Source organism: Ochotona princeps, chromosome 32, assembly GCF_030435755.1.
Source record: "Ochotona princeps isolate mOchPri1 chromosome 32, mOchPri1.hap1, whole genome shotgun sequence".
NCBI classification, from domain to species: Eukaryota; Metazoa; Chordata; class Mammalia; order Lagomorpha; family Ochotonidae; genus Ochotona; species Ochotona princeps.
Window position 1 is genome coordinate 7772590 of NC_080863.1, and position 27641 is coordinate 7800230.

The following is a 27641-nucleotide window of genomic DNA, read 5'->3' on the forward strand; positions in this document are numbered from 1 at the left end:
ATATTTTCACTGGACAGCACGGGTTAGGAGCACTGGGACCTCAGCAGTCCCCTGGCTAGTTAACTGAAATGTGTTCCTGTGCTCATTCATTCCTCCATACTCTGCAGCAGGAACTCCTCCCAGGCTCTGCGTGCAGGCATGGGCTCCACAGAAAGAACGTGGAGATGGAAGACGCAGGCCCACCCCTCACGTAGTATACGTTCTGGGAAGGAGTGGTCATGACAGTGTAGGGCTTGGCCAGGGGCAGTGCCCGAATGGGACCTACACCCATTCTGGTGAACCTAGAGTCCCCTTCCAGGAGGCCAGCTTGGTCTACAGAGCTGAGGGCCAAGGCCCAGAAGGTTATTCAAGGTCACTGAGCAAGTCGTTGGCCAAGAACGAAGATGACCTAATTCTCAACGGGTGTCCTCTCACCACCCCTGGCTGTGGGTGCGGTTCCTTGATACATCAGGCCAGATCCCAGCCTCCTCTGTGCCTTGACATTCAAAGGGGCACTTCCCCACTGTGCTGGAGCTGGCCACACCCAGGTGGCGGGGGACCATAAATCACCCAATGGTGCCTTGTCAGGCACAGCATCACCAAGTGCCAGTGGCTTCTTTTTCCCAGAGTTCAACAGGCCCTTGGAAATCGTGGGTGCCTGTGGGGGCAGGGGAACAACTGGGTGACTGAGTACAGGCCTGTGAGTGATGGAACAGCCAGGTCACTGAGCGCTTGCTGGTTGCTCAGTGCTAGGGCACCGCCCCATAGAGACCCATGTGCTGGACAATTGGCGAACTATGAGAACACACATAGGAATATTTGAACAGCTCCTGGTGGTACAACGTGTAACCCCAGAGTCTACCCCAAACCCTCAGACTTCAGGCTGGCACAGGTGCGACAGTAGGGGCAAAGAGATATTCCAGGATATGGACAGGACGGGGCTGGGATGGGTGAACAGGAAGAAGTTATTTAGGAACTTTGGTCTTTTCTCTATCATCCTTCAGGTCCTCACCTGCTGCATGTCAGGCCCGAGGTCCTTGCCAGCAGGACTGCCCAGGGTTCCAGCAGCCTGTGCAGTCCCTGTCTCTTGCAAAGCCTTCTTCCCAACCCCAGGGAATCATTCGTTCAGATGCCAGCGCTGCTGGGAGCCTGGGCTCCAGCCAGATGTGCTCCACTGCCAGAAGAATGAAAGCCCCATGTTCTTTTGTGGTGGGGACGACACCCCCTCCAGGCCGCCAATAGCGACCTCATGGCATTCCTGACAGAAGAAGGACGTCCCTAGCCAGCCACAGCAGCCCTGACTCCCTCTGCAGGAAACAATTACAACATTCCTTGCTCAAACCATAGTTCAGGATGGGAGGGCTGGGTGCTGGCTGGGCTGCAAAGTGGATCTGGGGTGAAGGCTCCCCCTTCAGCAGCCAGGGAGGGGACCTGCTTGCATGTTGTTCCCTGCCTGAGTATCATCTTGGGGTTCTAATGCTGCTGCCAGCAGAGTATCCCACGTGGAAGCCTCCTCTGCTTTTTCCCCTTGGTTCATATGAAAGACGTGTTGAGGACACTTAATAAAAGCCATGCCCGTTCTCATGAGTGTCTCCCAGCGCTGGAGCAGAGACATCCTGCTCTCGGGAGGGAATGTTTGCAGGGCTGCAACCTGAGCAGAACGTGAGGAGGCATCTATTTTCCTGGCTTCTGGCCTGCTTCATAGCCTGGCCTGCCACCCCTGAGCCCCTGGGTCTGTGGGTAGAGCCCCAAGAAGGTTCGTGTGGCTACAGGCAACCTGCAGTTAGAGGCTGGGAGATCCACACTGGACTCTTCACTGACCTCAGCTATGGGGTCTTCCCTTGCTTGTTAACTCCCTTCTCTGGGCCTCAGCTTGCAAATCCATAAAGTGGGCAGTTCAGGATCCCTCCAAGCTTATCAGGGGAGAAGCCTGGCATTCACCACCAGTTGCTGAAGGGAGGAGGCAAAGCAAGAGGAAAAAACCCAAAAAGTCCACAGGGACCACCAGCTTGGTCTGAGCAGGAGCACTCCTGACTCGAGGCCCCACCCACAGCCTCCCAATTCCTTACCTTGCCCCAGTCTGGAGCCCGTGATGGCCTCTTTGGCACTGCCGAAGCCAAGCTCTCTGCAGACCACGCTGGCTGACACCAGGTCCCACTTATCGTCGCACACGGTCCCCCATTCTCCGTTCCGGAGCACCTCCACACGGCCCTCCCCGACCTGGGCACCGCCCCTCAGCCGCACCAGGGGCTGCTGGAGAAACAGAAGCAGACAGAAGTCTGGGGGTGCTCCTCAGGTGCTTGCTTGCCTCTCCCACCTTCTCTGCCATATTACCAGGTCCCACCCCACATCCCCCAGCCCACCTGGGGTAGTGGACAGCAAGGGGGTTGGGCAGAGGTGGCTTTGGAGCAAGCTCCCTTTGCAGCGCCCACATGGGAGCCTTCCATCATGGATCCCCAGTGGGGGGAACATCAGAGGCTAGAATCACCCCCCAAGTATCCAGCGCCTCCAGCCTGTGACAGAAAGCAGCCTCCACGCTCACGCCTACACCTGGCAACGGTGTTCACCGACGGCCTGAGGCCCCCGCCTCCTGAGTGGTTCTGCTTTCAGTCACTCAGGAGTAAGACCTGCTCCTGAGCGTGTCTTCTAAGATGAGAACTGGATCGTGACCCCACAGGTTGGTGTCAGTTGCTGTGTGCGCTGAGCCTCGTGTTTCATGTGCAGGTATGTGCATGTATGATGTGAACATGTCCATACGTGTGCACATGTATGTATGCATGTTTGAGTATATGCATGAGGGCTTTCACGTGTGAGTGTATGTGTGTGCTCATGTGTGCGTAGTCTGACCCATCGCTGATGCTCACAGGACTCAACACAAAGACAGGGGTTACTGTGTGCCTTGGCTCAGACCACAGCATTGTTCTCCCATGGCTTATGCCCTCCTCAGTGCCCCCAGCCTCTGGCATTGGACGGAGCTGACCTGGTTGTAGGTGGCGATTCAAACATTCACGTTCACGGCCACCTTAAGGATCAGCCACCGGAGGCTACATCTCTGTCTCACCGAGCAGGGCGGCCCACGGCAGGGTGGGTGTGTGACAGCTCCCAGACTTGTAGACCTCCCCCACCCCAGGACTGCTCTCTCTAGCTCTAAGGAGGCACAGGAAAGGCAGCGGGGCTGTGCAGCTGGGCAACTGGTACCCTGTGCCTCAGCAACTTCCACTCGTTTCACAAAAAGGACAGACAGTAATAAAAAACTGCTTGCTCTAGTGCCGTTTTCTGGAAAACTTTGCTTCTCACACCCCCTCCTCCCCTCCCAAACTGTCCAGTTGTGTGCTGCTGGGGAGGTGTGGGGTGCTCCCTCCTACCAGGTGGACCTTCTGTGACCCCCGCTTCCTGCATCCAGCCCAGCCCAGCAGGGGCCAGCCAGACAGAGGGTCAGCTGGCTCTGGTGGGAAAATGGAAACCCAGGCAAACGGTGATGTCAGCCTCGCTTGCTCTTCCCTCATTGATTTGGAATGAACTTGATTCCTCCACTTCAGACCACACAGCAGCAGAATTCCAAAACAGTAGGATTGGGCATTCCCACATGACTCAGAGGGAGAGCTCAGGCGTTACAGTCAGGGCTGGAGGCAGGATGTGGTAACTAGAGCAAGGGCTGGGGCCAAGTGAGGCTGGCTGGGGAATGGGAAGGGGCAGGACCATGCAAGACCCCCCTGGCCGCACAGCCACACACGTCTGCTCCAAGGAGACTGAGATGATCCAGGGGCAGAAGTCAATGGAAATGGTTTCCCTACCCTCTGGTGAAGGCTAGGCTCTCGGCATGCATGAGAGGAGACCTCAACATGGATGTGGCCTTTCCACTGGACAAGGGCTACCACGCTTTTCCCAAGAGCAGGTCTACAGGGGCTGACAGGGAGGAGAAGCAGGGAGAGGAGGCCTGTTCACCCCCCAAGACTCTAGTCTTCACCTTGCAGCCTGGGCCAGCTGGTGGAAGCCCCATGACCCTCAGCCTCCCTCCTCTGCTCTGTTACCCCTGGAAACCCCCAAGGAATCCCCACAGGGGATGACTCCGAAGTACCATGGCACCTGAAGCCAGCCCTGAACACGGATCGCTTCTCCTTCCCAAACCTCCACCCATGTGCTGGTGGTCCCAGCCACCTGCCCTGAATGAGAAGATTCCACAGCGTGTACAACACAGAGACCCTTTGGGGCTGTAAAGATAAAGAAGAATAGAAAAGAAAAGCTAACTCTCCCCCTGGCAATGACAGGGCCTGGTGCATTTTCTGTACCTTCTCTATCACACAGGGATAATTCACTTACCCCAGGGAGTGCACTGTATTAGGGGTGCTGATACACACCTACATTCCTTAAAGACACACACACTCTCCTGCATACTTACACACACACACACACACACACACACACACACACACACACACATCCTTGCCAGATTTCAGGTGGCCGCCCCTCCTGACCCACTGCTCCTCACCTCCGGTTTGTAGGCCTTTCGGAATCTTGAGGGTCCATCGGGGCTGAAGACCTGGCTGGGCACGCAACTGACCACAGCCGGCTGCCCGTTCTCACAAGTGATGTTTTTTGTGGAGTCCAGTGACACCTGCGGGCCCAGCTTGCAGCTAGAGATGTGTGCCTCTGTGCCCTTGCAGTCCATGGAAAACGGCCAGAAGCGCAGCTTCCTCCGGGCCGCGACCATTCTGTAGGGGAGCAGAAGTGGAGCTTGGTCATCAGGGTTTCTTTCCCCAGAGACAGACAGGGTCCCTGTGCCCACAGGTCAGTCCTGCTCCTCCGACAGGGTCACTGTATAGCGCCCACCCCACCCGGTGCCGGACTCGGAGAACCTGAGGCAGGGCCTGGTTCCTCATGAGCTAGTTGAGAGCCACGTGTCTGCTCAGCACAGCCCCGTTTTATATTCACTGGGGCTTCGTCTCTTCAGCTTTTCTTGTGTCTCCCCCTAACAGGTTAATGAGGAGGGCTAAACATTCTTACCAGCTAGTCCTAGTTCACAAACAAGTCCTGATATGCCTCTGGGTACCACTCCTTACTCTAAGTTACACACAATTATATTTCACAGTCTCCTTGGTTGGAGTCATGAGAAGGACTTAGGTCTTGAATGAGAGTGGGTGGGACATAGAGAAAAAGGCAAGGCAGAGAATGCCCCTGACTTCTGCTGTCTGGGGCCTGCATGTTGGTCCCTGTGTGGCAGGCCAGACCAGACAGTCTCACTCCAACTGTCCAGTGTGGGTGGGAGACCTGAGGACAAGGTGAGTTCCAGAGGGACTGGGAAGTGGGGTACTGTCTTTGTTGGTGTGGCTGCCCTGAGACACCCTGTAGTCTCTGTCCCCTCTTCTCTGTCCAAATGGGACACCGATGCCCCCTAGTGCACTTGTGGGTGCCATGACAATGAATTTTGGAAATGAAGATAGTGCTAGACAAGTCCAGTGGCTGCTCCTCCCTCTCCACTTCCTGCAAGCCAACCCCCAGCCCAGGCAATGGAAACTGTAGTTTACCTCTGTCCCTGCATTAGGGTCAGGCTGAAGAATACATTAGCTAAGGGGGCAGACCAGGCCAGGCAGGGCTACAACACCTGTTGGCCTCATGTGAGCTGGATTAGGGAAATGCCAGCCTGGGTTAACTGTTCCTACTGGTGCATGCATAAGTCAGAGTGGGTGTGGGTTGGTTAGGCTTTGCCACAGCATCAGCTGGCAGATGCTGGCACAGGAGGCAAACTCTGTCAAGGTAAACTGCAGAACCACCTAGAGTGCAAGATCCAGGAGTGGGAGTGGCTCCAGTAGGGAAACGATGAGCACCTCCCTCTTGGGCTGCCGCTCCAACTGGAGAGCATGAAAACCAGGACTGGGGCAGGCATGTTTAGACAGAGTGGCACCCGCCAGCAGGTGTGTGGACTGGATAGTGGGGTTGAGTGGGTTGAACTAGGCTTCGATGCCCATTGACATGTACAAGAGCTGAATGGGATGTGGGACAGACTGGACCAGTTTGTGGTACATACTGGCAAGCACGGGAACAGGGCAGAGGGCGGGGCTGGTGGGGGGCTATTGCGTGTTGCTCCGACTAGGCAGCCACTCCCCTGGTGTATGTGAAGGCCAAGTGTGAGGTGGGCAGGATATGGCTGGGTTGCAACACCCATTGGTTTGTGTAGAAGATAAGGCTGGAGGCAAGCTGACCAAGCAATTGCAACCACCAGTGTTTGCCTAAGCTGACTGGGGTGATGGATTGTGTCAGACTTTGTTAATTTATGGGGGGTGGGAAAAGAATATATTATCTGCATGAGAGTTGATCAGACCATACCAGCAACCAAGGGAGCCTTGGTTCACAAAATACCTGTGATTTCCAACTATCTGTGGCGGCCAGTGACTGTCCCCTGCCCAGAAACACTTCTTCAAGGGAGCTCTTCTTCAAGATCCAGGCACCCCAGACCAGCTCCTGCCTTCCCTGGGCAGCTGGCTTTTTCTCCAATGACGTCAGCTGTCTGGAATGCACTACCCACCAGTGACCCCTGCTACCCACCCGGTGTGAGTCATTCCTGATGGACCCTGAGAGGCCTGGTTGGAGGAGGGCTGAACCTAGGATGACTGAAATTCTACTGGGAAAGCCGGCGGGGCAAGGGGTGGGGGGTGGCGGGCAAGCAGCAAGCACAGATTGATGGGGATAAAAGTAGAAAGTTCCCCTAGCTCTCTTCCCTGAGGAAGTTGAGCTAAAATTTGGGGGATCCTGACAGCTGCTGAGCAGTCCTGCTGCAACCAGACACTCTTAAGAGCAGATACTCCACCAGTTCCTGCTTTCTCTGACTGGGGGCGGTGATACACAGATATGTGTGTCCCAGGGGGCTCCGGAAGGAGTCAGCTCAGAGCTGGCTGTCCAGTCCAGTTCCCTAAACTGCCTGAAAAGTCCACACTTCCCCCAACACACAGTCACCCAGGTGCAAGATCCCTTCAGGGGAGGCTGGGAGCAACAGCAACAGAACGCGACACTTCCAAAAAGCTCATGGGGGAAATAGTAGAGTGCAAAAGAAATTTGACATCCATGTACAGGGTATTCAAGGCATTCATCTTTAAAAAAAATTATCTGCTTATTTATTTCCATTTTGTTTTAAAGGCAAGGAGAGGGACAAGGGGAGGGAGGGGAGAAGAGCTTTTCCATCCGTAGGCTTACTCTCCAAATACCAGCCAATGGGCAGGGCTAGGTAGGCAAGGACTGAGGGTCTGTGCCTCTCATGATTCAGGTTTTTTTGTTCCCCTGACCTAGAACTTATCTGCTATTACAGATCAAGAAAGAATTCAGTAGGTTTCCTATCTATGTCATTTCTTCCTACTTAATTGTGGGCCCGGCCCACAAGGTTGAGACACATATTTCCTAGTCCTTCCCAGGGCAGTTTGTCTCAAAGGAACACAACTACTCCAGCATTCCAATTTCAATAAGCCTTCTAGTTCCTTCCTCAACATTCAGTCAAGGCAGTTTTGGAACCTTTGTATCTATGATTCAGTGAACCAACTAACTAGCCAGCCAACCAACCAACCGACAAATTAACCAACTAGCTAGTGGACTCACTTACTAATCAACCAACCAACCAACCAACCAACCAACCAGTCAACTAATCAGCCAACCAATGAACCAAGCAACCAACTAACCAACCAAACTAACCAGTCAACCAATTAACCAAAAATCCAACTAAGTAATCAACCAGCTAAACAACTAACCACCCAACTAATCAACCATCCATCCATCCAACCAACCAACCAATCAGCTAACTAACCAGCTAGCCAACTAACCAATCAGCTAACCAATGAACCAACTAACCAATGAACAAGCCAATTAACTAACCACCCAACCAACTAACCAACTAATCCACCAACCAGCCAAACTGCCCAGCCCATGTAACTCTCTGATCTGCATTATGAAAGCCAGAATCTTTGCTTTAGGCAGCTTGTCTCAATAATAAACGTCAACATTAAGATTATTTCTTCAGGAGAAAAACAGAGGCTGTCTTTCTGCCACAGCAGGTTACACCACTGCTCACAACTCCAGCATCCCATACTGGGGTACTGGTTTGGTCCCACTTCTGATCCGCCTGCCAGTTGTGACAGCACGGGTTAGGCTGCAGCCTGTGATGCCAGCATTCCATGTAGGTGTCAGTTTAAGTCCTGTCTGCCCCAATTCCAGTTGAGCTCCCTGCTAATGCACCTGGGAAAGCAGTGGAGAATAGCCCAAGTGCTTGATAGAGGACCAATAGGTCCAGTTGCTGCTGCCATTTGGGGAGTGAATCAGCAGATGGAAAACCTCTCTCCCTTTCTCATATAAGAAATACAACACACACACACAAATCTGCCTCTTTATGTCTGCCTTTCGTTTCTTCATCTCTTTCTCTCTCTCTGTAACTTTCCTTAACTCTGCGCTTCAAATAAATTAATTAAATAGAAACTGCATCTGGACTGAACATGGGAGGACTTTATTCTTCAAATGATACACTCACTGACCTGGCACTCATGGTGGTGGGTGTTCTGAATCATCCAGCTGTGACATAGGTGTGTGTGAAAGTTTTTAGATTCTTCAGATCAACTGCTAGACTAGGGCGAGGAAACCCTTCTTCTGGAGGGGGACTGACCTTGCTCTCCCCAGCCGGGGTGCTAACTTTGCTTGGCCTTTGTGGCCTGTGAACTGGTCTGGGCTGGCTGTGCCCTGCCCCTGACTCCTGCTGTCACTCTGCCATTACTGGGGTCAGGTGTGTAGGGCTGCCAAGGTGAGGACCTGAACATGGTGCCAGGACCAGCACAGGAGCTCCACGCATGTCTGCAGCGGAAACTCCAACACATATTTTTATTTATTTGAAAGGCAGAATTACAGAGAGAGAGAGAGAATTGTCCATCCACTATTCACTCCCCATACAGCTACAATGGCTGGAATTAGGCCTGTCAGAAACAAGGAGCTTCCTCCAGGTGCTCCATGTGGGTGCAGGGGCCCAAGGACTGGGATCATCTTCTGCTGCTTTCCTAAGGGCATTAACAGGGAGTTTGGAAGTGGAGCAGCTGGGACTTAAGCTGGTGCCTGTATGGGATATCAGCCCTGCAGGTGGCAGCCTAACCTACTATGCCCCAGCATCCATTCTTGATGAGCCAGGCGGGGCAAGTATCTAAGGATCCCCACTCCCACCCCACAGGTGGCTGTCCCCTTACTTGTAGGCTTTGGTATTGTAGGACCTCTCCGCAGGAAAGCCAAACATGCCACACACCACATGGGAGTTCTTGGCTGTCCAGTGCTTGTCACAGATTTGTTTCCAAGACTTGCCCTCCTTCACCTCCACGAAGCCCTCTGTCACAGGGTGCCGGTGCTGGAAGGCCGAGAGGACGGGCCGGATCCGAATGTCTTCCACCTGGATATTGAGGTTCTGGGGAACAGTGAGGCATGGGAAGGCAGGAGGGTTAAGATCCTGGCAAGGCGGCGGAGCAGCACCAAGCAAGTCTTCCCTGGGTGACAAAAGCCAGCCGCCCTGCCTTTAAGCCCCACCGAGCATGCGGATGCTTCCAGTGAGCCTGCGACCCTAGCCACAGTACTCAAGTCCCACACCTGGGAGGTGGTGTGCCTGCAGGGATCTGAGCGGGTGCAGGAGTGACCTGGTGTAGTCAGAGGACACTAGGGGGGCCCAGGGGGGCTCTCCCCACATCTTCATGATGAACCCAGAGAGCTGAGAACAGCAGCCCCCTCCTACATAGGATTCAAGATCCAATAGCAAAGAGAGTGTCCTGTGAAGTTTTTCTTTTCTTTTTTTTTTTAATATTTATTTATTTTATTTTATTTAAAAGGTAGATGCATAGAGAGGAGAGACAGAGAAAGATCTTCCACCTGCTAATTCACTCTCCAAATGGCCACAACAGCTGCAGTTGAGCCAATTCGAAGCCAGGAGCCAAGAGCCTCCTCCACATCTCCAACGCAGGTGCAGGGGCCCACGGTTTTGGACCGTTCTCGTATGACAATTTCCTGATTTTTGCTTATCGCTCAAAAGCATGTTGCGTGCATGCCTGAAACCATGTTTGTGGGTAGCCTCCTCCACGCAACTCTCCGTAAGACTGGAACTTCATGGGGCTAGTGCCATGGCATACCAAACTAATCCTCTGAGATGCTGACTTCCCATGTGGCTGCCAGTCTGAGTCCTGGCTGCTTCACTTCCCATCCAACACCCTGCTTATGGCCTGGGAGGGTAGTGAAGGATGGCCCAAGTCCCTGGGCACCTGAACCCATGTGGGAGACCTGCAAGAAGCTCCTGGCTCCCAGCTTTGGGCCAGCTCAGCTCTGGCCATTGCAGCCATTTGGGGAATGAATGAGTGGATGGAAAAATCTCTCTCTCCCTGTAACTATGTTTTTCAAATAAAAGCAAAACTTGAAAAAAAAATCCCCTGTAGTTTCATCTATCCAGGAGCTGGTAGTGCCATCTTGCACACTACCACAGCCCCTAGAGGTGGACAATCCTCTCTTCAAACAGCCCAGAGAGGCCCAGAGAAGTTTTGGCACTTGGAGGGACAGGAGCCAGAGGCTCCCAGTGTTGAACACATCTGGCTGGGAACAGGGTTGATGGAAAGTACTCGTTGGCAGGATGCTTCAGGAGGAACTAGAGGAAGGCTACAGGGGAGGCAAGACAGCGGGCACAACAAAGTCTCTCCCCATCCCCTCCTGACTCTGAGTTGCAACACGCCTACCCTTGGCTTACAGCTACGTGTGTCTGAGTCCCCAGTATCAGGCAGAGGGAGGGGAGCGCCTTGGATGAGCCAAGCCGGATGACAGCAATGGCGGAGTCCCCCGAGTCACACTGACATTTTTAACACATTCACAGGGCATAGCACACCAGCCCCTCATACCAGGGAAGCTTCTCCTGAATCCGTCACATGTAGCACCTTCTCTTTCTGCCCCTGCCCAAGCCCCAGCTGAGCCGCCCCCAACTCCTGTCCTTGTCTGAGTCCCCTGCCTCCAGCCACCAGATGGCTCCCTCTAAAGCACAACCCCAGGGCTGGGGTCATGATGTAGTAAGTCAAGATTCTGCCTGTGGCACGGTCTGAGTCCTGGCTGCTCCACTTCTGATCCAGCGCCTTGAAAATGGCTTGGAAAAGCCATGGAAGATGGCCCAAGTCTTTGGGCCCATGCACCCACAAAGGAGACCCAAAAGAAGCTCCAGTCTCCCTGCTTCGAACTAGTCCAGCTGTAGCTGATGCGACCATCTGGGGAATGAAGCAGCATATGGAAGATCTCTCTCTCTTTTTCTCCCTATAAATCTGTCTTTCAAGTAAAAATAAAATATATCTTACCAAAAAATGCCCCACGTATAGTCCTCACCTTGGCTCTTGCCTGCTTGACTCCTTCTGACTCAGAGAGAGACCTGTGGCCTTCACCACTGCCACCCTCCACCATCACCCCAAACAACTCCAGGTCCACAGGGATCCTCAGATGTGATAGACTGCAACACCCAATAGTCTAGCAGCAACACAGAGGACTCAACAGGTGCTCCAGATGTTGGAGCTGGCACCAAGTGCCTGGTGTACCACCTCTTCCTCTGCCTTCGGCAGCACAGGATCATCTGTCCCAGACAACAGTATCAGTGGACCTCAGTTCCTCCACAGGGCCCACCTGAGACATATTCTGAGCCAGGGTAGGGAGGGAGGGAGGGAGAAGTAGGGCGGAAAGGCAGGAACCCAAGTGACCAAGGAAGGCCCTAGGCCTGTCCGGCCAGCATGCAAATGAACCACAGGGTTGAACAGAACTATTATTTGGTTGCCCGAGGATTCGTGTCTCCTCACCACTGGCTTCAGGGTCTTGAGCCAGGCCATGCCTCACAAGCTCTGAGAGGTGGTGGAAAGTATGTGGCCTGCAGTGAGGGCATCTGGCCCTGGGCGCCTTCCACGCAGAATGCAGGGAAAGCTGCCAGGGGCAGGATGACAGCCTCCAGCCTGGAGTCTGGCTCTTCAACAGCCTTCATTCAGGGCTCAGGATCCATGCCACCAAGACACGTGGATGGGGACAAGCCCAGAGTCCATGTCCCCTGCCCGCCCCCTCTCCCCCGCCTCTCTCCAACCCTGCCTCTGCCCACCTCGGGACCAAAGCTGGAGTTCCAGTGAGATGCGTCACTCTCAGAAGCCCAGAAGGAAAGTTACCATTGCAGCGTCAGCCCTGTAGCCTCATGGGGCCCGCGGGCTGGGCTGAACTGATTCCAACCACAGATCCGTCCCCTGCTGTGGGCAGGCAGCACACAGGCAGACAGGCTCGCTAGTGGAGAGCCGTGGCCCTCGGCCTTTGACTAAGGACAGGAAGGGGAGGAAGGCCTGATGTCAAGAATTTAGCCGACCCCGCTGGCAAAAGGACCCCAGCCCACTCGTGCTTTGACAATGTGTGACCTCCGCAAGAAAAGGGCTTGCGAGGATGGGGGTGAGCATGTAGTTAATTCAGAAGGCCTGCATCCCATACCACAAGGCCTGGTTTGAGCCTTGGCTTTTAGACTTCTGCTTGTGTGTAGTCTGGGAGGAGAGAATAGCATGGCGGTCTGGGCTCGGTCTGGCTCCAGTCTGGCCCAGCTCTGGCTGTAAAGCGGAGCATTTGGGGTGTGCAGCAGCAGATGGAAGAACTGTCTGTCGCTTTGTCTCTGTTGCTCTTTCAAATAAAGTGCAAATAAATGAATGAAAATTGAAAAATAGCTATGACTTGTGGGGAGAGCCAGTAAGGTACCTGCAGGGTGAGGCCAATGAGGCCTGGAGAAGAGAAAGGATTCGAACCAGATCTTCCACCAACACACTGCGCATGTGTGGGAAAAGCTCTGTGTGTATAAGGTGGTGTGCCATGCATCAATGCAGGTCTCTGTGTATACGTGCATGGTGGTGTGTGCAACTCTGTGTGTGTGTGTGTGTGTGAGTGCATGTGAACGTGTTTGTGTCTTATAATGCAAACACGTGTGCAGGCCTGCGTGTGTGCGTGCTCTGTGTGTCTGCATGTATAGGGTGATATGTGCGTGTGTGTGCACCTTCTTTAGGTGTTACAAGGTGGTGGTACATCCAGGCCTCTATGTGTACGTGTGCACATCTATTTGTACCTGTGTGCCTCATGACACATGCATGCAGGAGTGAGTGTGTGTCTGTGTCTGTGTGTGTACACACAGGTATGGGCCCCTCTCTGTATGTGCACAGATGGCGGTCTTACAGCAGTACATGTGTCCTTCCTGGGGGTCTCTGAGTGGGCAGTGTGTGTCACTCTGTGTGTGACTGACCAAAAGGTGTGGGGGATTTGCTTCTCCCCTACCCCCAAAACCCAGGGAAGTGGTCATGACAGACTTTGTCCTTCTTTACAAATAAAACATCTGATTCCTCTCTCCAGCCTTCCCATTCTGTAAGATATGGGTCTGTTTCATCCATCCATCCATCCATCCATCCATTTACCAAATCCAGCCTGCGCATCCCATCCTTGACCAAACACCAATGATCTTTGTGCTGAGAACCCCACAGTCCATTCCTCACTTGACATGAGCACGTCTGGTGATGTTCTGCCACTTACCCAACCTCACACAGCCCAGTGTAAAGGGGATTCCGAATGGAAAGCGCAGTCTGACTGTAGACCAGTGCTCCAGCCCAGGCTGCAGGCAGCACTCAGCCTCACCCCCATGTCCCGCACACGGCCTGTGATACAGGGTGACCTACTTGGGGCTCAGACTTCTAGGCAGCCTGGTCATATCCTTCATTCAGGACCCTGCCCCAGCAGCCATGAGTCAGCCTGGATTGAGTACGTGAAGGGCCAGCTGGGCTCCAGCACTTCTTGGACAGAGGCCAGCTGGGCAACCGGCTGGGAAAGCCTGGGTGTCACACACCCGGCGTGCACATCTAACGAGCTCTGCTGGGGCCCCATGAGTCAGAAAACGCATGCGTTGCATGTACATCCTCCTCCTTACCTCACTGCTGTGGAATTCCTTCCACAACCACAAGTGCAAGGAGTCACTTTATTTATTTTTATTTTTTTATCCCCAGGAGTTCAGCCCCAAAAGGAAAGATTTGGGAACAGGAAAATATACACACTTTTTTTGTTTTAAACAAATGGGTTCCTAAAATTACTGGTTTCAAATTAAGCTGAGGAGCCTAGGAGCTGGTGAAACACACTTGAAATTTTAAGCTGCAACCTGAAGGTCGTCCTTCCTGCCAGGCCTCCAAGAGGGACCTGAAAGAATTCCTCCCAAATCTGTCCTCTTCAGAACTCAGCACGCGCACCCGAAGGCTCCGATGTGCTCATCCCCCACTTCCAGAAGGGAAATCAAGGCACAGCCAGGCCAGGTGGCTTGCTGGAGAAAAAGGCCAAGGATGGAGCGCCAGAGCTTATGCCCGAGTGACATTTAACATTTGCAGCGGGGGTCAGTGGCTTGCCAATTCCAGACTGTGAAAATCTGGGGCTAATGCCAGAGAGGAAAAATCACCCATTTTGAAAGTCTGGCTGCGGATTGCATCAGGGTGAGAGGCAAGGGGGAGAAGCCAGGCCAGAGAGCCAGCAGGCCAACATGTCTACTATGTCTCCAAACTGATCGGCTCGAGGCAAGTGGGCTTTTGGGAAGGTTTGTGTGCAAGGCTCTTCCCACCCACGTATCTTTCTCCCTCTTTCTGTTATAGCAGTCAGAATTGTGGTCGGCGAGAAATGGAGGGGAACCATGTCAGGGGACACCACATCTCCAGCCGGCCTAGTAGCAGGCGCAGTGGGTTTGTTTTATCCACCCTCTGCTCAGGGAACAGGCCACCTCCCCCCACTGTTGACACATCCCAGAATCTTGCAGCCCAAGCCCCCAGCTTTCTGACTTCTGTTATTTATAAACAGGAAACGAACGGCCTTCCGGATGCAGACCCACAGCCAGCACTGAGCACTCCAAGCTGATTCCATCTGAGATGTCCTCCAGACTTCCTTCTTGAGGCCCTGGAGGCACACGTGGTACAGCTGTGCCCAGCACGGGCCTCCCACTGTGCTATTCTTACCCTCTCTTAGCCCCATTTCTGGTACCCACTTGGCCCCTCACAGTGCCATTCTACTCTCCCATCAGTCTCCCACAGCCCCACTGTTGAATAGCCTGGTCAGACGGACAACGAGCCCTGTAGGAGGCAGAAGCTGGGCCTCACAGTCTCATGCTGTCCAGCAGCCCCTGTGCTGGGCACTCTGACCCACTGCACCGACCCCTGCATCTACTTCAATCACAGATGGAGCAGTCACATGGTTCGCTCAGACCTCTGTAACCCCTCGATGCTGCAGGCTTCCAGCCACTCTCTGCAATTCTCTCTGCCCTTCTCTCTGCCTACTAGAATCCTGCTGGCTCTCAGGAATGATGCCATTCGTTCATTGAGAAATATCTCCTCAGCGTTCTATGTCCCAGGCGCTGCCTGAGACCTCGGACAGACAGGTCAACCAGATGGACAGATCCTTGCTGTCCTAAGCATTTTTTTTTAGCCTAGAAAGGAGGAGATAGCACTACTTTTTCCATAATGCCCCTTTCTGGCCCCCAAATAGCCTACTCACTCAGAGCAGATTCTCCCTCCTGCCACCTCTGGCATGTGCCTTCAGAGTTACTCATTCAATCCTTGGCTTACACTGACTATCGTCTTTCTCTTTCCACACATGTAGTACTGTGCATCCATCTCCTTCCAGGGAAAAAACTGTGTCTCATTCATTTTTGAGTTGCCCGCAGCCTTTCGTCATACACACTGTGAGTCCTCAACATCCTTGGAAAGAGTCAGTAATACACCTTTTAAAAACCCAGTGAGAAAAGCTGGCGCCTTGGCTTAACAGCTTAAACCTCTGCCTACGACACCAGTATCCCATATATGCGTTGGTTCGAGTCCTGGCTGCTCCACTTCCGATCCAGCTCTCTGATTATGGTCTGGGAAAGCAATGGAGGAAGATGACTCCAGTCCTTGGTCCCCAGCACCCATGTAGGAGACCCAGAAGAAATTCCTGGCTCCTGGCTTTGGAATGGTCCAGCTCTAACTATTGCAGCCATTTGGGGAGTGACCAGCAAATAGAAGATGTGTGAGTGTGTGTGTGTGTGTGTGTGCGCGCGTGTGTCCTCTCTGTACCTCTGCCTTTTGAATAAAAATAAATAAATCTTTAAAAAAATACTTCAGCCTAGCTTAGAGGGGCTAGGCTCCCAAGCTCCACATTTTTCAGTAAAGACTCTTAATGCTTTTTTGGATGCAAAACGCATTGCGAGCAATCCTCGCTTGTCTCCTGTGTGACTCACGGTGGAGAGGAAAGACACGTGCATTTTGTCTTGGTGTTCTCGTCACCTGAGCTGCAGGGGACTCTTCTCCTCCATCCCCTCAGATCTGATGCCAATAGTCCCCGAACTGAGTTTATCCAGAAGGCTCTATCAAGGTCACTCTCTGTGGACAGCGTGAGGCACGTTGCTATAAAGAAGAATCTGGCCACATGGCTTGATTAGTCCCTTTGGACCATCAACGCAGGGAATCTGAGTGTCGTGTGGTCTGGGCTAAGACTGTAGCTGGATCAAATGGTTTTTGTCCACCAGCTGTGGGTATTGGAGCCTGGCGGGGGAAGGGGAGTTGAAACTGGGCATGTGTGTGAGAGAGACAGAGACAGAAACAGAGAGCAGGGGGAAGATGGAGGGGTGCCATGGAAAGCTGAGGTCACACCGACGCGACCAGGGGAAAAAGCCGCAGTCTGTCTGTGCCCTCCTCCTGTAAATCAAGAGCTTTGCAACACTGCTGGAAAAGTGTTTCCTTTTTCCAACCTTGAACAAGCCCTTGGGGAGGCAACAGAGGCTGCTTCTTTGGAGAAGGGGCAAGAGCTCTGTCCTTGGCAGGAAGCCCTGGGCTGCTGGGGGGGAACACCTGTGCTGGAAGCCGGCCCCTCTACCTGCAGTTCTTCCAGCCATGATGGAGTAGCGGGTGCAAAGACCACATGCGAGGCAAACCCCGGGCCCCACAGCCCTGGTGGAGGGTCTGGTAGTTCTCTCCACTGTATTGGAGCAATGAGTCATGAAATTTCTCCACTGCTGGGTGGGACGCTCCAGTGGCGAGATTCAAACCTGACCATGACATCACCCCCTTCCTCTGCAGGCCCAACTGAAGGCTCAGTGCTATAAAAAAATGCATCAGGCGAATGAATGAACAGGCTCTGAGCAAGTGGCTTCACTGTCATGAGGCCTGGGGATTCTTGGCAGTGACCACTTAGCATGGTCAAAGACTCAAAGGAGTTACTCAGGCTCATGGTGGAGGCAGGTGGAACATGGCCAGCCTCTCCACCTCAGGGTGTCACCAGACCTCCCTACAGATTGGATCTGCCCAGTCAGGATACGACTTCTGCTGGCCCTCCTTGCTATGAATGGCACCTTTTCCCTGGTCCCTCCTTACTAACTTTCCTCCACTCTGCAACTGCCACCCAGCAAGCTGCCCCAGAGCACACGCTCCCCGGCTTGAATGCACACCACGCATTGCTTCAGCTCCCTAAAGCCAGCCTGGAATTCTCCTGACCCCTCCATAGAACCATTTCCCCAAAGCAGGCACTGCTCTTTCATTCATTTCCTCTCAAAAAATAACCACCAGTGGCTGTTCCCGGAGGGCAGCACGCGCAGCCTCCTGGCCGGGAACCAGGTTCCCAGGCTGGCTGGGAGGTACACAGCTTCCGATAACCTTGTTCTGGCTTTCACACAACCCCCCCCCCCATTTGCTTCCCAGACGCCGTGACCTACTTTTATTTCGGGAAAAATAAGTCACCTTGGCGCTTCTTCGCTGTGGTGACCCGGCGAGCCTTGGCCACAGGTAGGCTCTCGGCAAATGGATTCAGGTCAAAACAGACCCCTTGCCTTTCCCAAGCTGCTGAGCACCTCTGGGAGTGGGGTTTAGAGATACAGCTCCCAGCTGGGGGAGAGACCAGACTTTCTGGACGTTCCTTCTAGAAACTCTTTCCTTTCACGCTTCGGGGCCTCCACCTCCCTCCCCTCAGGACCACCCTACCCAGAGGTGGACAGAGAGGGCAATGTCGAAGCATTTGGCAGCTGACGGTGACCAATAAAAACCTGGAGTCGTGGAATTCTAAACATCTGGGACTGCCTCAGTCCCTGCGGTTAAGGGGAGAAGAAAGGGCTTGTTCAGCTCTCAGCCAGTGTCGGAAGAATGAACGTGAGGGCACGCACGGCGCGGTACCGAAATCTTCCCTCCGGTGGAAATGAGTGGCTTTCTGCTGGCTCTCTCTCCTCCTTCCAGACATCATAGACTATCTACCGTTACAAAGCGCAGCGAGCAGGCCCTCAGGGGTCAGGCAACACTCAAATTCCACAGCCTGACAATTTCCACCCAGTTCAGTTAATCTAGTTGTTTTTTTGCAAGAAAGCCATTACAAAAAAAAAAAAAAATAGGGAAGAAGGAGGGGTGAGGGTGAGGAGGCAAAGGAAGGAGAAAAAGATTCAAATGTTCCTTGATCCGCAACACCTGGCCCCAGCCATGTGCAAGCCAGCCAAAGGAAACAGGCTGTCTCAGTAGGGCATCTGGATTTGCCATTTCTCCTTATCTAATGCCTTTTCCAACTTACCCACCCACCACCGACAGGAAACAACATCTCCAGGTTTAAGGGCCTCTGCCATCCCAGGAGGCTTGGCCGGGAACTCTGTTTTCTGGGTCTCAAAGAGATCCGTTCACTCAGAACTAGCAGTATTTCACACTTTGTCATGGGCTCCTGCCTCCTCCTCGTTTTGCAGAAAGCTTTTTGGGATCTGCGAGTCACTCCCTTGCGCCCAGCCAAACTGTTGCTTGATAGCACGGTGCCCAGAGACCTGGGATGGATGAGCTATTGAACACAGAGCAGCTGCAAGCTCTGCCTTCTGTCTACATGGAACTGGAGCCCAGGATTTCTCCTCTGGAGTCTAAAACTGACATGAAGGCAGCAAGCTGGCCATGGCACAGTCTGCCTGGGAAAAGAAAACGGAGGTTCTGGTGTTCTGAATCTATTTTCTAGAACAGAAGGTCATCAAGTCATCCGAAGGAGATGTGTAGAGGGCAACTGGCGGAGCATCCAGGAGCACTCAAGGGCGTCCTGAGGCATGGAGAAGGCACAGTAGCTCATTAAGTGAAATTCCATCAGTCAGGCCCCAGAGCTCAGTGACTCATGCCTCTGGCGTCCCACAATGGGATAAACGCAGGGCTTTGAACCAGCGGCAGGCTAAAGAGGGGGACTCTTCTAGGGGTCCCCCAGGATGCTTCACACAGATGCAGGAGTCCAGGGAAGCAGTTAGTTCATCAAGTGAAATTCCATCAGCCAGCTTCCAGGACTGAGTGACTCACACCTCTGGCATATCCATGAGTGGGATGAACTTGGTCTAGAAAGATGCAATTTTCTCCAGTCCCTGCTAGGGGAGTTCTGGTGTGTCCTGGTGGAGTGACCTCAAGGAGTGTGTAGAGCCTAACCCACACCCCTGCACAGCAAGGATGAGGAGAGACAGGGATGCTCTCATCACTTTCATAGGCCCAGGGCTTTACAGCTGAGGTCACAATTTTAACAGCCTTTCACTCTCAGGCCATGTTAAAATTTCCAGACTCCAGTGACAGGAGGTGGAGGGAGGGCTTTAATGAAGAATAAAGGTGCAACGTTTGCACCTGGTATCAAAGCCAAGGTCACAAGGGGCCAGAGCATAGGTTGGGAGGCAGCTTAAACACACAATGCTCATGACTAGTTAACTTCTCTGCTCCTTGTGTGTGGACAGGTATGACACATACAGTGTCAACGTATACAAAGCATCCATGACCAATAGAAGGGACGCCCCAACATGGGATGGGCACATTTTCCAAGATGTTGATTAACAAGGGGTCTCAGGATTTAGCAATCTCCTAATCCCATTCCTACTCCTACTAGGGAATATGACCACCAATATTCCTGGCAAGAGGTCCCTTAATTCCTGCCTGATCTCTTCCAGTGCCAGGAAGAGCATCCCCAGAAAGGCAGACCAATGCACCGAGGGACTTCCAGCCAACTGGTCTACATCCCTTCCTGGAACAAAACCACCAACATTCTTATCCAGGTAATACAGCTGATCCTCTGCAGCCACAAGTTCTGTACTTTCAGGTTCAGCCAAACACAGATCAACAATAGGAGGGGAAAAAACTGTCCATTTCCCCATCATTAATCGCTGAATAATACAGTGTAACAACCATAGGCATTCCATTCCTATTCATCTAGAGGTGACAACGTATACAACAAGAATGTACCAGTTGTTCCTCTCTGTCCTCTCTCTGTAAAACTGCCTTTCAAATAAAAATAAATAAATCTTTAAAAAAAAAAAAGAGTGTACAGGTTGCATGCAAATACCACGCCACGTTTTGTAAGAGACTTGAGTGGATACCGATTTTGATAGCCTTTCAAGGAGGGCTGACTGGATTTCTAAAGCTTGAAGAAGCCCAAGCTGTCTCCACACAGCTCTCTTCTGGCCAATGTAGCTTTAGCTCCTCACATGACATGGTTGCTACACGTGTGTCCAGTCTGCTGGTCCCTCCTCCGCATTACCTGCTTCAGAGCTGAGTCCACAAATGGACCCTGCCTGCACTCAGCTACTGTCCAAAGCTCAGCAGGTTTATGGAAGAATTCACGACACTTGGGTTATCCAATTTAGCCAATCGATGCCCCCTCAAAGATATTCCCACCACTTGCTAAAAATAGCCAAGGCTCTTCTGTCAACTCTCCCTGTAGCCCAAACCCTTGTGGCTGAAATTTTAAACTCATGAACCTTGATATAGGATCTTATATTCATCGCTGTAAGCTATGGCTTAAGTCTGTCGTTTCACCATGGGTGCAAAAATCTTCTGGAAACTCACAAAGCTTCTCGGACATCCCAAGGTGTGGACCTTATGATGTCCTTCAAGTCAGCAGATGCCAAAAGGAAGAGGTCAAGGACAGCTGCTCAACTGCACCTGTGGCTGGATGAGGAAGCTCCATCCTAGCTCACAGTGCCCTCAGACCTGAGTAACAGTCAGAGGGGGCCTGGGAGGAAAATGCAGAGTGTGGGAGGCTGGGCGTTGCCCTCTGTGCCTTTGACTCCAGCACCCCCAGGTCACTCTCCCTGGGTTAATTCAGTTATCAGGGCCTGCATCTTTTTTAGTTTAAGATAGCATCCTGGAAGATTCTCCACCTAAGGGGACACTGATCTCTCATTTGCATTTCTAGGAAGAATGAAGTCTTGTTCCCACTGGGTACCTAGAGCTGTCCCTACTGGCTACAAGGATGACTAAAGTCATCTTACTGTCTAGGGCCAATCTAATATCACTAGAGTGGTGAGACACACTGCTGTCCAAGGGGGTGGTAATCATTTGGTGAAACCGGATTGGACCAGTCCTTGCGCCAAATCACAGACCACTTAATGAAGCATGCTGGGAACACTAAAGCATGTGACACACCAATATCTTTAGTTATCATGAACGGAATGGCAGCCATTGAAGAGGATCGGCTATATGTGGTCTCATCCTTCCAGCTAAGAAGAGGCTGGAAATCTCATACCAGGCTACAAAGTGGGCTTGGACAAGTGCCTAGTGTATTCAGTGTGCTCTAGGAACATATGAGCAAAGAGCAGGGCTGGTGAGTCATGGGAGGAGAACGGACAGACCAGTCTGGGAGGCACTTGCTCTGGGGCCCAAATATGGTCATTGCAAAGTCACCTCTCTTAGCATTAATGCTGGGGTCAGCTGGAGGCCAAAACACTGCAAAGACCTGGACGTATTACAGATCCCACAGCCTTGGGGATGACATCCAACGTGCGAGAGGAGTATGGGAGCACTTTTTGCTGCCAGCTCCGCCTGTGCCAAGTCCCACGTGACTACACCTAAGAGTAGTGCAATCTGTGTTAAACACTCAATCTGAATCACAACCATGAAATGCACAGGTCCTTGGGGCCACTTTTGACATGGAATTCTGACATGGTTAGGTTGGTAGCCCCCCTGCACATGAGTAGTTTTGATTCATTGGGTCAAGGTTGAGGTCCTGGCATCTGATCCCCAGCTGGATTTAGCGATTACTGCCCAGTGGTTCCCAGCCTCCAGGATGGCTCCCAGGAACTCCACCATCTGATTTCAGACCCTGGTGTCATACACACCTGCCCAGCTGGTGCTGGGGCTGGTCTCAGCGCAGCCACAAAAACATGGTAGAAATGATGTCTTCTAGCTGGCGCTCCTTCCCACTCACCTTGGGCTCACTTGTCAGGGGGATATACAAGCACTACGTCTTGTAGACTCATATGTGGTCTATGGCCACACAGAAGGCTCCGGTCAACAGCCAGCAAGACACAACAGCACGGGATGAATCCCCAGGCCCTAGCTCACAGTTTGGACTAGCGAAGTCACATCTGGTCCCGATGCTCAGATCTGTGTTAAATGTGTTCGCTTTTGGTTACAATGATGAAATACTTGACTTTATGAAGTATCTATTTAACTCAAAGACTTTCAGGTTCAAGTCTAAGATCATGTACTCCCACTGGTTTGGCCATTGCTGGCGCTAATGGAAGACAGTGCACATGAGAAGGAAGACTCACCTGGTGATGCAGGAGGCACAGAGAGTGGCAGAGCCGATCTGGGCTTTTATAACAACGCTCTAGCTGAAACTACCTTCCGAGGGCATGTCTCCAGTGCCCTAAGGACCTGCCACTAGGAGCACCAACTAAACGCTGTAACTGAATCAAGCTTCTACCATCTCCCCTTGACTGTAGCATTTGAAGTTCACTGTGAGTTTAGGAGCCAAATCATGCCAAGCTGTAGCAGCAATTAGCACACTTGCCAATTATTCTGAGCTGCACAATCTGGGTACAACTTGTTATGTAATCAACAACCAACAACTCAGAGGACAAGCTCCTAAACAGCGCACGGAAGGTGTTTGCTGCCCATTCCTGCATACCCACATTTGACTCAGCAGCATGAACCCTTGCTTAACGTCTATGTTCAGACTGTTCTCTGTGCTTGAGACACTTTGTCCCCACTGCCATCTCCTCTTGTCCAGAAACCTTTCCCTAATCCAATCAGGTTGGAAACCCCCCCACTCAGAGCCCTCTCCCTTCCTCCCTCTCTCTCTCTTTCTCTCTCTCTCACACACACACACAGAAGAAAAACACAGGAAGGGGCCATCAAGGGCATGTGACTTGCCTCTATCTGGTTGAATAACGAGTTGTCGAATTTGAACCCAGGGATCCTTTTGTCGCTGCACACCACCCCAACGTCTTCCGTGTGCTTGCAGTCTGTGACACCCCAGCCGTTGGAGGAACAGGCGGCCAGGGTGGCTTCCTTGCCAGTGCAATAGACGTTGTCCAGCCAGATGGGCCCTGAAGGAAGCAGAGACACCAAATGCCACATCAGTGCAGGTTAGCATCTCTGGAGACATGCGTGTCTTACATAGGAAGAGATTTTGTTCCTCCAATCTTTGCAGCTGTTTGTAGCTGTCCATGTGTGGAGGGGCGTTCTGCCTGGCTCTCCAGAGAGGCAATGGATGTGATTTTGGGACTGTGGTAGAATGCAGCAGCTAGAGCTGAGTCAGGGCTGAAGCCAAGAGACAGGAGCCCCATCTCGGTTTGCTCCGCAGTGGCAGGTAAGCAGGCATTTGAGCCATCACCTGCTGTCTCCCAGAATGTGCACTAGCAGGAAGCTGGAACTGGGACAGAGCTGGGACGAGAACTCAGGCCCTCCAATATGGGATGTGTTCATTCCACGTAGGATCTTCTTTCTTTTTAAAGATTTGTTTACTTTTATTGGAAAGCAGATTTACAGAGAAAAGAGAAGGCAGAAAGAAATATCTTCTATCCACTGGTCCACTCCCCAAGTAGCGGCAATGGTCAGAGCTGATCTGATCTGAGACAGGAACCAGGAGCTTCCTCCAGGTCCCCCACATGGCTGCAGGGTCCCAAGGCCTTGGGCCATCCTCAGATACTTTCTCAGATCATGAGCAGGAAGCTGGATAAGAAGTGGAGCAGCTGGGATACAAACTGGTGCCCAAATGGGATCCTGGTGCTCGCAAGGTAAGGATCTAGCTGTTAAGCCATCACATTAGGCCCCATGTAGGATCTTAACCATCACCCCCAACTTCTGCCCCTGGAGTTTGAATTTTGCCATATGGCAAACTTCTAGTGACTTTAGTATGACAGCATCAGCGCACTTAGCACTCCTGAACTGTGCACCTCAAAATGTTTAAAGTCTTATGGTCTGTGTATTTGGCTGCAATGAAAAGTACCCACTTGAAAAATGTCAGAGAGTTTTCAAATAATATCTAGAAATGTCAGTGCAAAAGGAAAGCCAACCAAACCAAGTCTCTCCTTTTTCTCCTGGCTCCACTTAGGCATCTATAGAACAGGAACACCCCAACCTGGGCTCACATTACACCTGCCGTGGCTTGGGCCCCGTGTGTCCATTGCACAGTAACCACACCGATACACACACAGCCGTGAAGATCTAGGGTGATAATGTGTATTCACTCTTCTCTTTCTTCCAGGAACTCAGAAAAATGACAGCTCTCCTACTGCTCCCACAGTGCAAGGATAAAACAGAGAGAAGCACTCCAGCGGGAGAGCAATGGAACACTCCAGGAAAGGCACTGAGGTTCTCTGAGGTGAGGCCAGTATGGGGCCAGTCTCTTGATTCCCAGGCCCGGCTGCAACACGTCTGCTGGTCAGGGAGCACCGGAGTACGTCTCGGATGCATTGTGGGGAACAAAGAGTTTACACACAACATCTGGGATGAGATTTTCCGACTAGCTTCCCAGCCTGGCTTGGTTTCTAAGCTGTCCGGCTCTTTTCATTGAAACATATGCTGTATCATCCACGGCTGTTTCTACAACAAATCAATGTTTGTTTTACGTGTACTAGCAACGGAAAAAACCTTCTGTGTGCTGCGTGGGGCCCCGTCCTAGAAGCGCTCCGTGGCAAGGCTACTGGAGGACCTCGGGGAATGGAATCAGGCAGTACCACTGTCCCACCCTCCCCGAGGGACTGGATGTTGGCCAGGGCACCAGAACAGGAGCCAGGCACTACGGAGCCTGCCGTGCTTTTTCCAAGGGTGAAATGCAAACGGCCAACAGACACATGAAAAGATGCTCAAAATTATTAGCCATCAGGGAAATACAAATAAATGCCACCTCACCCCAGTTAGCACTGGTTATCAACCAAAGGTGAAAAAAAAACAGCAAAGGCAGGTGAGCATCTGGAGAAAGAGAAACCTTAGTTCACTGTTGGTCGGTGGGAAGGTAAAGCAGTACAACCATTACGGAGGGCAGTGTGGAGACTCCTCGGAGACCTGACCCAGCCAATCGATTCCTGGGAATTTACCCAAAGGAAATGGAGCCAGCATACGAGTGAGTTATCTGTACCCTTATGTTTATAGTACCTTGATTCACCATAGCTAAGATATAGAATCAATCCAAAATCCATAGACTGTGGTATACATACATGATGGAATAATACCCAGCCATAAAAAAGAATGAAATCCTGACACACGTAACACAATGAATGCAACTGGAGATCATTAAAATAATCCAGATCCAAACAGAAAAACATAATGTTTTCTTTTATTTGTAATAAGTAATATATAGTAATACAATAGGAATAATAGTAATACATAGAGGGTAAGAATTGGGCGGTTGTTATAACATCTAGCATACAATTTTAAGAACTGCTTCACTGAACTACACCACGTGACTGGCCATATATTCTTGTGGAATATTTTCTATTTGAATAATATAACTATATTCCAATAATATTCTATTTCAAGGGAGGACTCTTGGAATACTAGCAATTCCTTGTTTTGTTTTGTTTTGTTTTTTTAAGATTTATTTATTTTGGGCCCGGCGGCGTGGCCTAGTGGCTAAAAATCTTGAAAGCGCCGGGATCCCATATGGGTGCCGGTTCTAATCCTGGCAGCTCCACTTCCCATCCAGCTCCCTGCTTGTGGCCTGGGAAAGCAGTCGAGGACGGCCCAATGCATTGGGACCCTGCACCCGCGTGGGAGACCCGGAAGAGGCTTCAGGTTCCTGGCATCGGATCGGCGCGTACCAGCCCGTTGCGGCTCACTTGGGGAGTGAAACATCGGATGGAAGATCTTCCTCTCTGTCTCTCCTCCTCTCTGTATATCCGGCTTTCTAATAATAATAATAAAAAAATCTTTAAAAAAAAGATTTATTTATTTTGTTACAAAGTCAGATACACAGAGAGGAGGAGAGACAGAGAGGCCTGCATAACAGTCCAGCTGAAATAAGGCACTATCTTTGCTTTACCAATCCAGGGATGGAGAATGCTAACCTGCTAAATTCTGAGCAAAGAGCTTTAAAAAATGCCCTTCCTCTGCAGCTACCTTCCGATTTGAGAACTCAGACTGGCTGATGTCCGCTATTCTTGAAAGCCCACCTTCCAGCGGGAGCAGCTGAGGCTGGAGCAGCTATGTGCCTTCCAGTGGAGCACAGAGTTGGCCAGGGCAGCACCAAGAAGGTGTGAACCTCAAAGCTCTGTGTGCCAAGGCGTGTGCTTCTTCTAAGCTCTCCCAACAATCAGAGAGGAAACCAAAGCAGGAAATACAGAGGCGCTCGATGAGGAAGGCAGCAAGCTGAAGGAAGGCTCTCCTGCCCCTGGAGCTGATGCAGCCCCCAGGGCAGGCCAGGCAGCCCAGAGGGATCAATTGGGCCAAGGGTGCTGGCTTGCTGAGAGCTTTCCAGGGATGGGATACTCTCCCAGCTCAACCCAGGGAGTCCCAGGCAGACCAGGAAGGTTGGCCACTCCCTGATCCTCTCCCGGCAACCCTCTACTCCCACCTTCCTGTGCAACACCGCCACAAACACATGGGCATGGACAGGCCACTGCCAGAAGTGCTTCCTTTCCCAAGCTAAGCTGTTCCTGGGTCTAGTCACGGAAACACAACCCAAGCCCAGAGCCTTTTTACCTTCGCCTTTGCCATAGGAGGAACTGGCTGTCCAGGACTTGGCTTCCACGTATCCCAGCTCCCGGCAGACAACGTGGGCGGCATGGATGGAGAAGTCATCATCACACACAGTGCCCCACTGGCCGTCGTAGTACACCTCCACCCGGCCCTCACTGTGCTTTCTCTTCTGGCCGGCCAGCCGCAGTTGGATCTTGACCACGTCCGAGGGCACCTGGGGCTGGTGGTACTCAGGTGCCGGCTGCTGGAAGTACTCGGGATACTGGAAGGAGGCGGGCCAGTTCTCATACTGGGCCAGGCCTGGGGAGGACAGGAGGGCAAGCAGAGCCAGGCAGCAGCAAAGGCCTAGCCTCTCCATTGTTCTGCGGTGGCCAGAGGATCCTGCTGAAGGAGCGCTGGCTTAGCAGGGGCAGGCTGGCTCTGGGGCGGCAGGTGCTTCCTGCAAGAGAGGCCAGGTGCATTAGGACAGGCATGTGGGGCCAGGGACACCCACACCATGCTCAGCCACTTCCTCCTCATCTGGAGATGCATGGCAGCTCCTCCCATCCTACATGAAAACATGCCTCTGCCCCTGCCTCCCACTTGCCCCAATGGCAACCAAAGCAAGAGTCTTCAGAAAATCCTCTGTTGTTACCAAAGACTGCAATCCTCATCAAAGGACCAAGTCACAAACAAAGCCGGAAAGTGGAAAGGCTCCTGACAGCCCCCTCAGATCACTGCTTGACAACTAGTGAT

The 27641-nt window shown here is 52.1% G+C and overlaps 1 protein-coding gene across 1 annotated transcript in view; it reads right to left on the bottom strand.

Annotated features, from left to right (window-relative positions):
• LOXL2 (lysyl oxidase like 2) overlaps positions 1-27342 on the bottom strand; it is a 39252-nt gene extending 11910 nt beyond the window's left edge. Inside the window, exons 1-5 of the mRNA XM_004591448.2 lie at positions 26910-27342; positions 23139-23314; positions 9186-9397; positions 4469-4691; positions 2049-2232 (exon numbers count right to left, since the gene is read on the bottom strand). Of these exons, the coding sequence (XP_004591505.2) occupies positions 2049-2232; positions 4469-4691; positions 9186-9397; positions 23139-23314; positions 26910-27264 (1150 nt within the window). The 5' untranslated portion in view covers positions 27265-27342. The remainder of the gene's footprint in view (positions 1-2048; positions 2233-4468; positions 4692-9185; positions 9398-23138; positions 23315-26909) is intronic.
• Between the last annotated feature and the right edge of the window lie 299 nt (positions 27343-27641).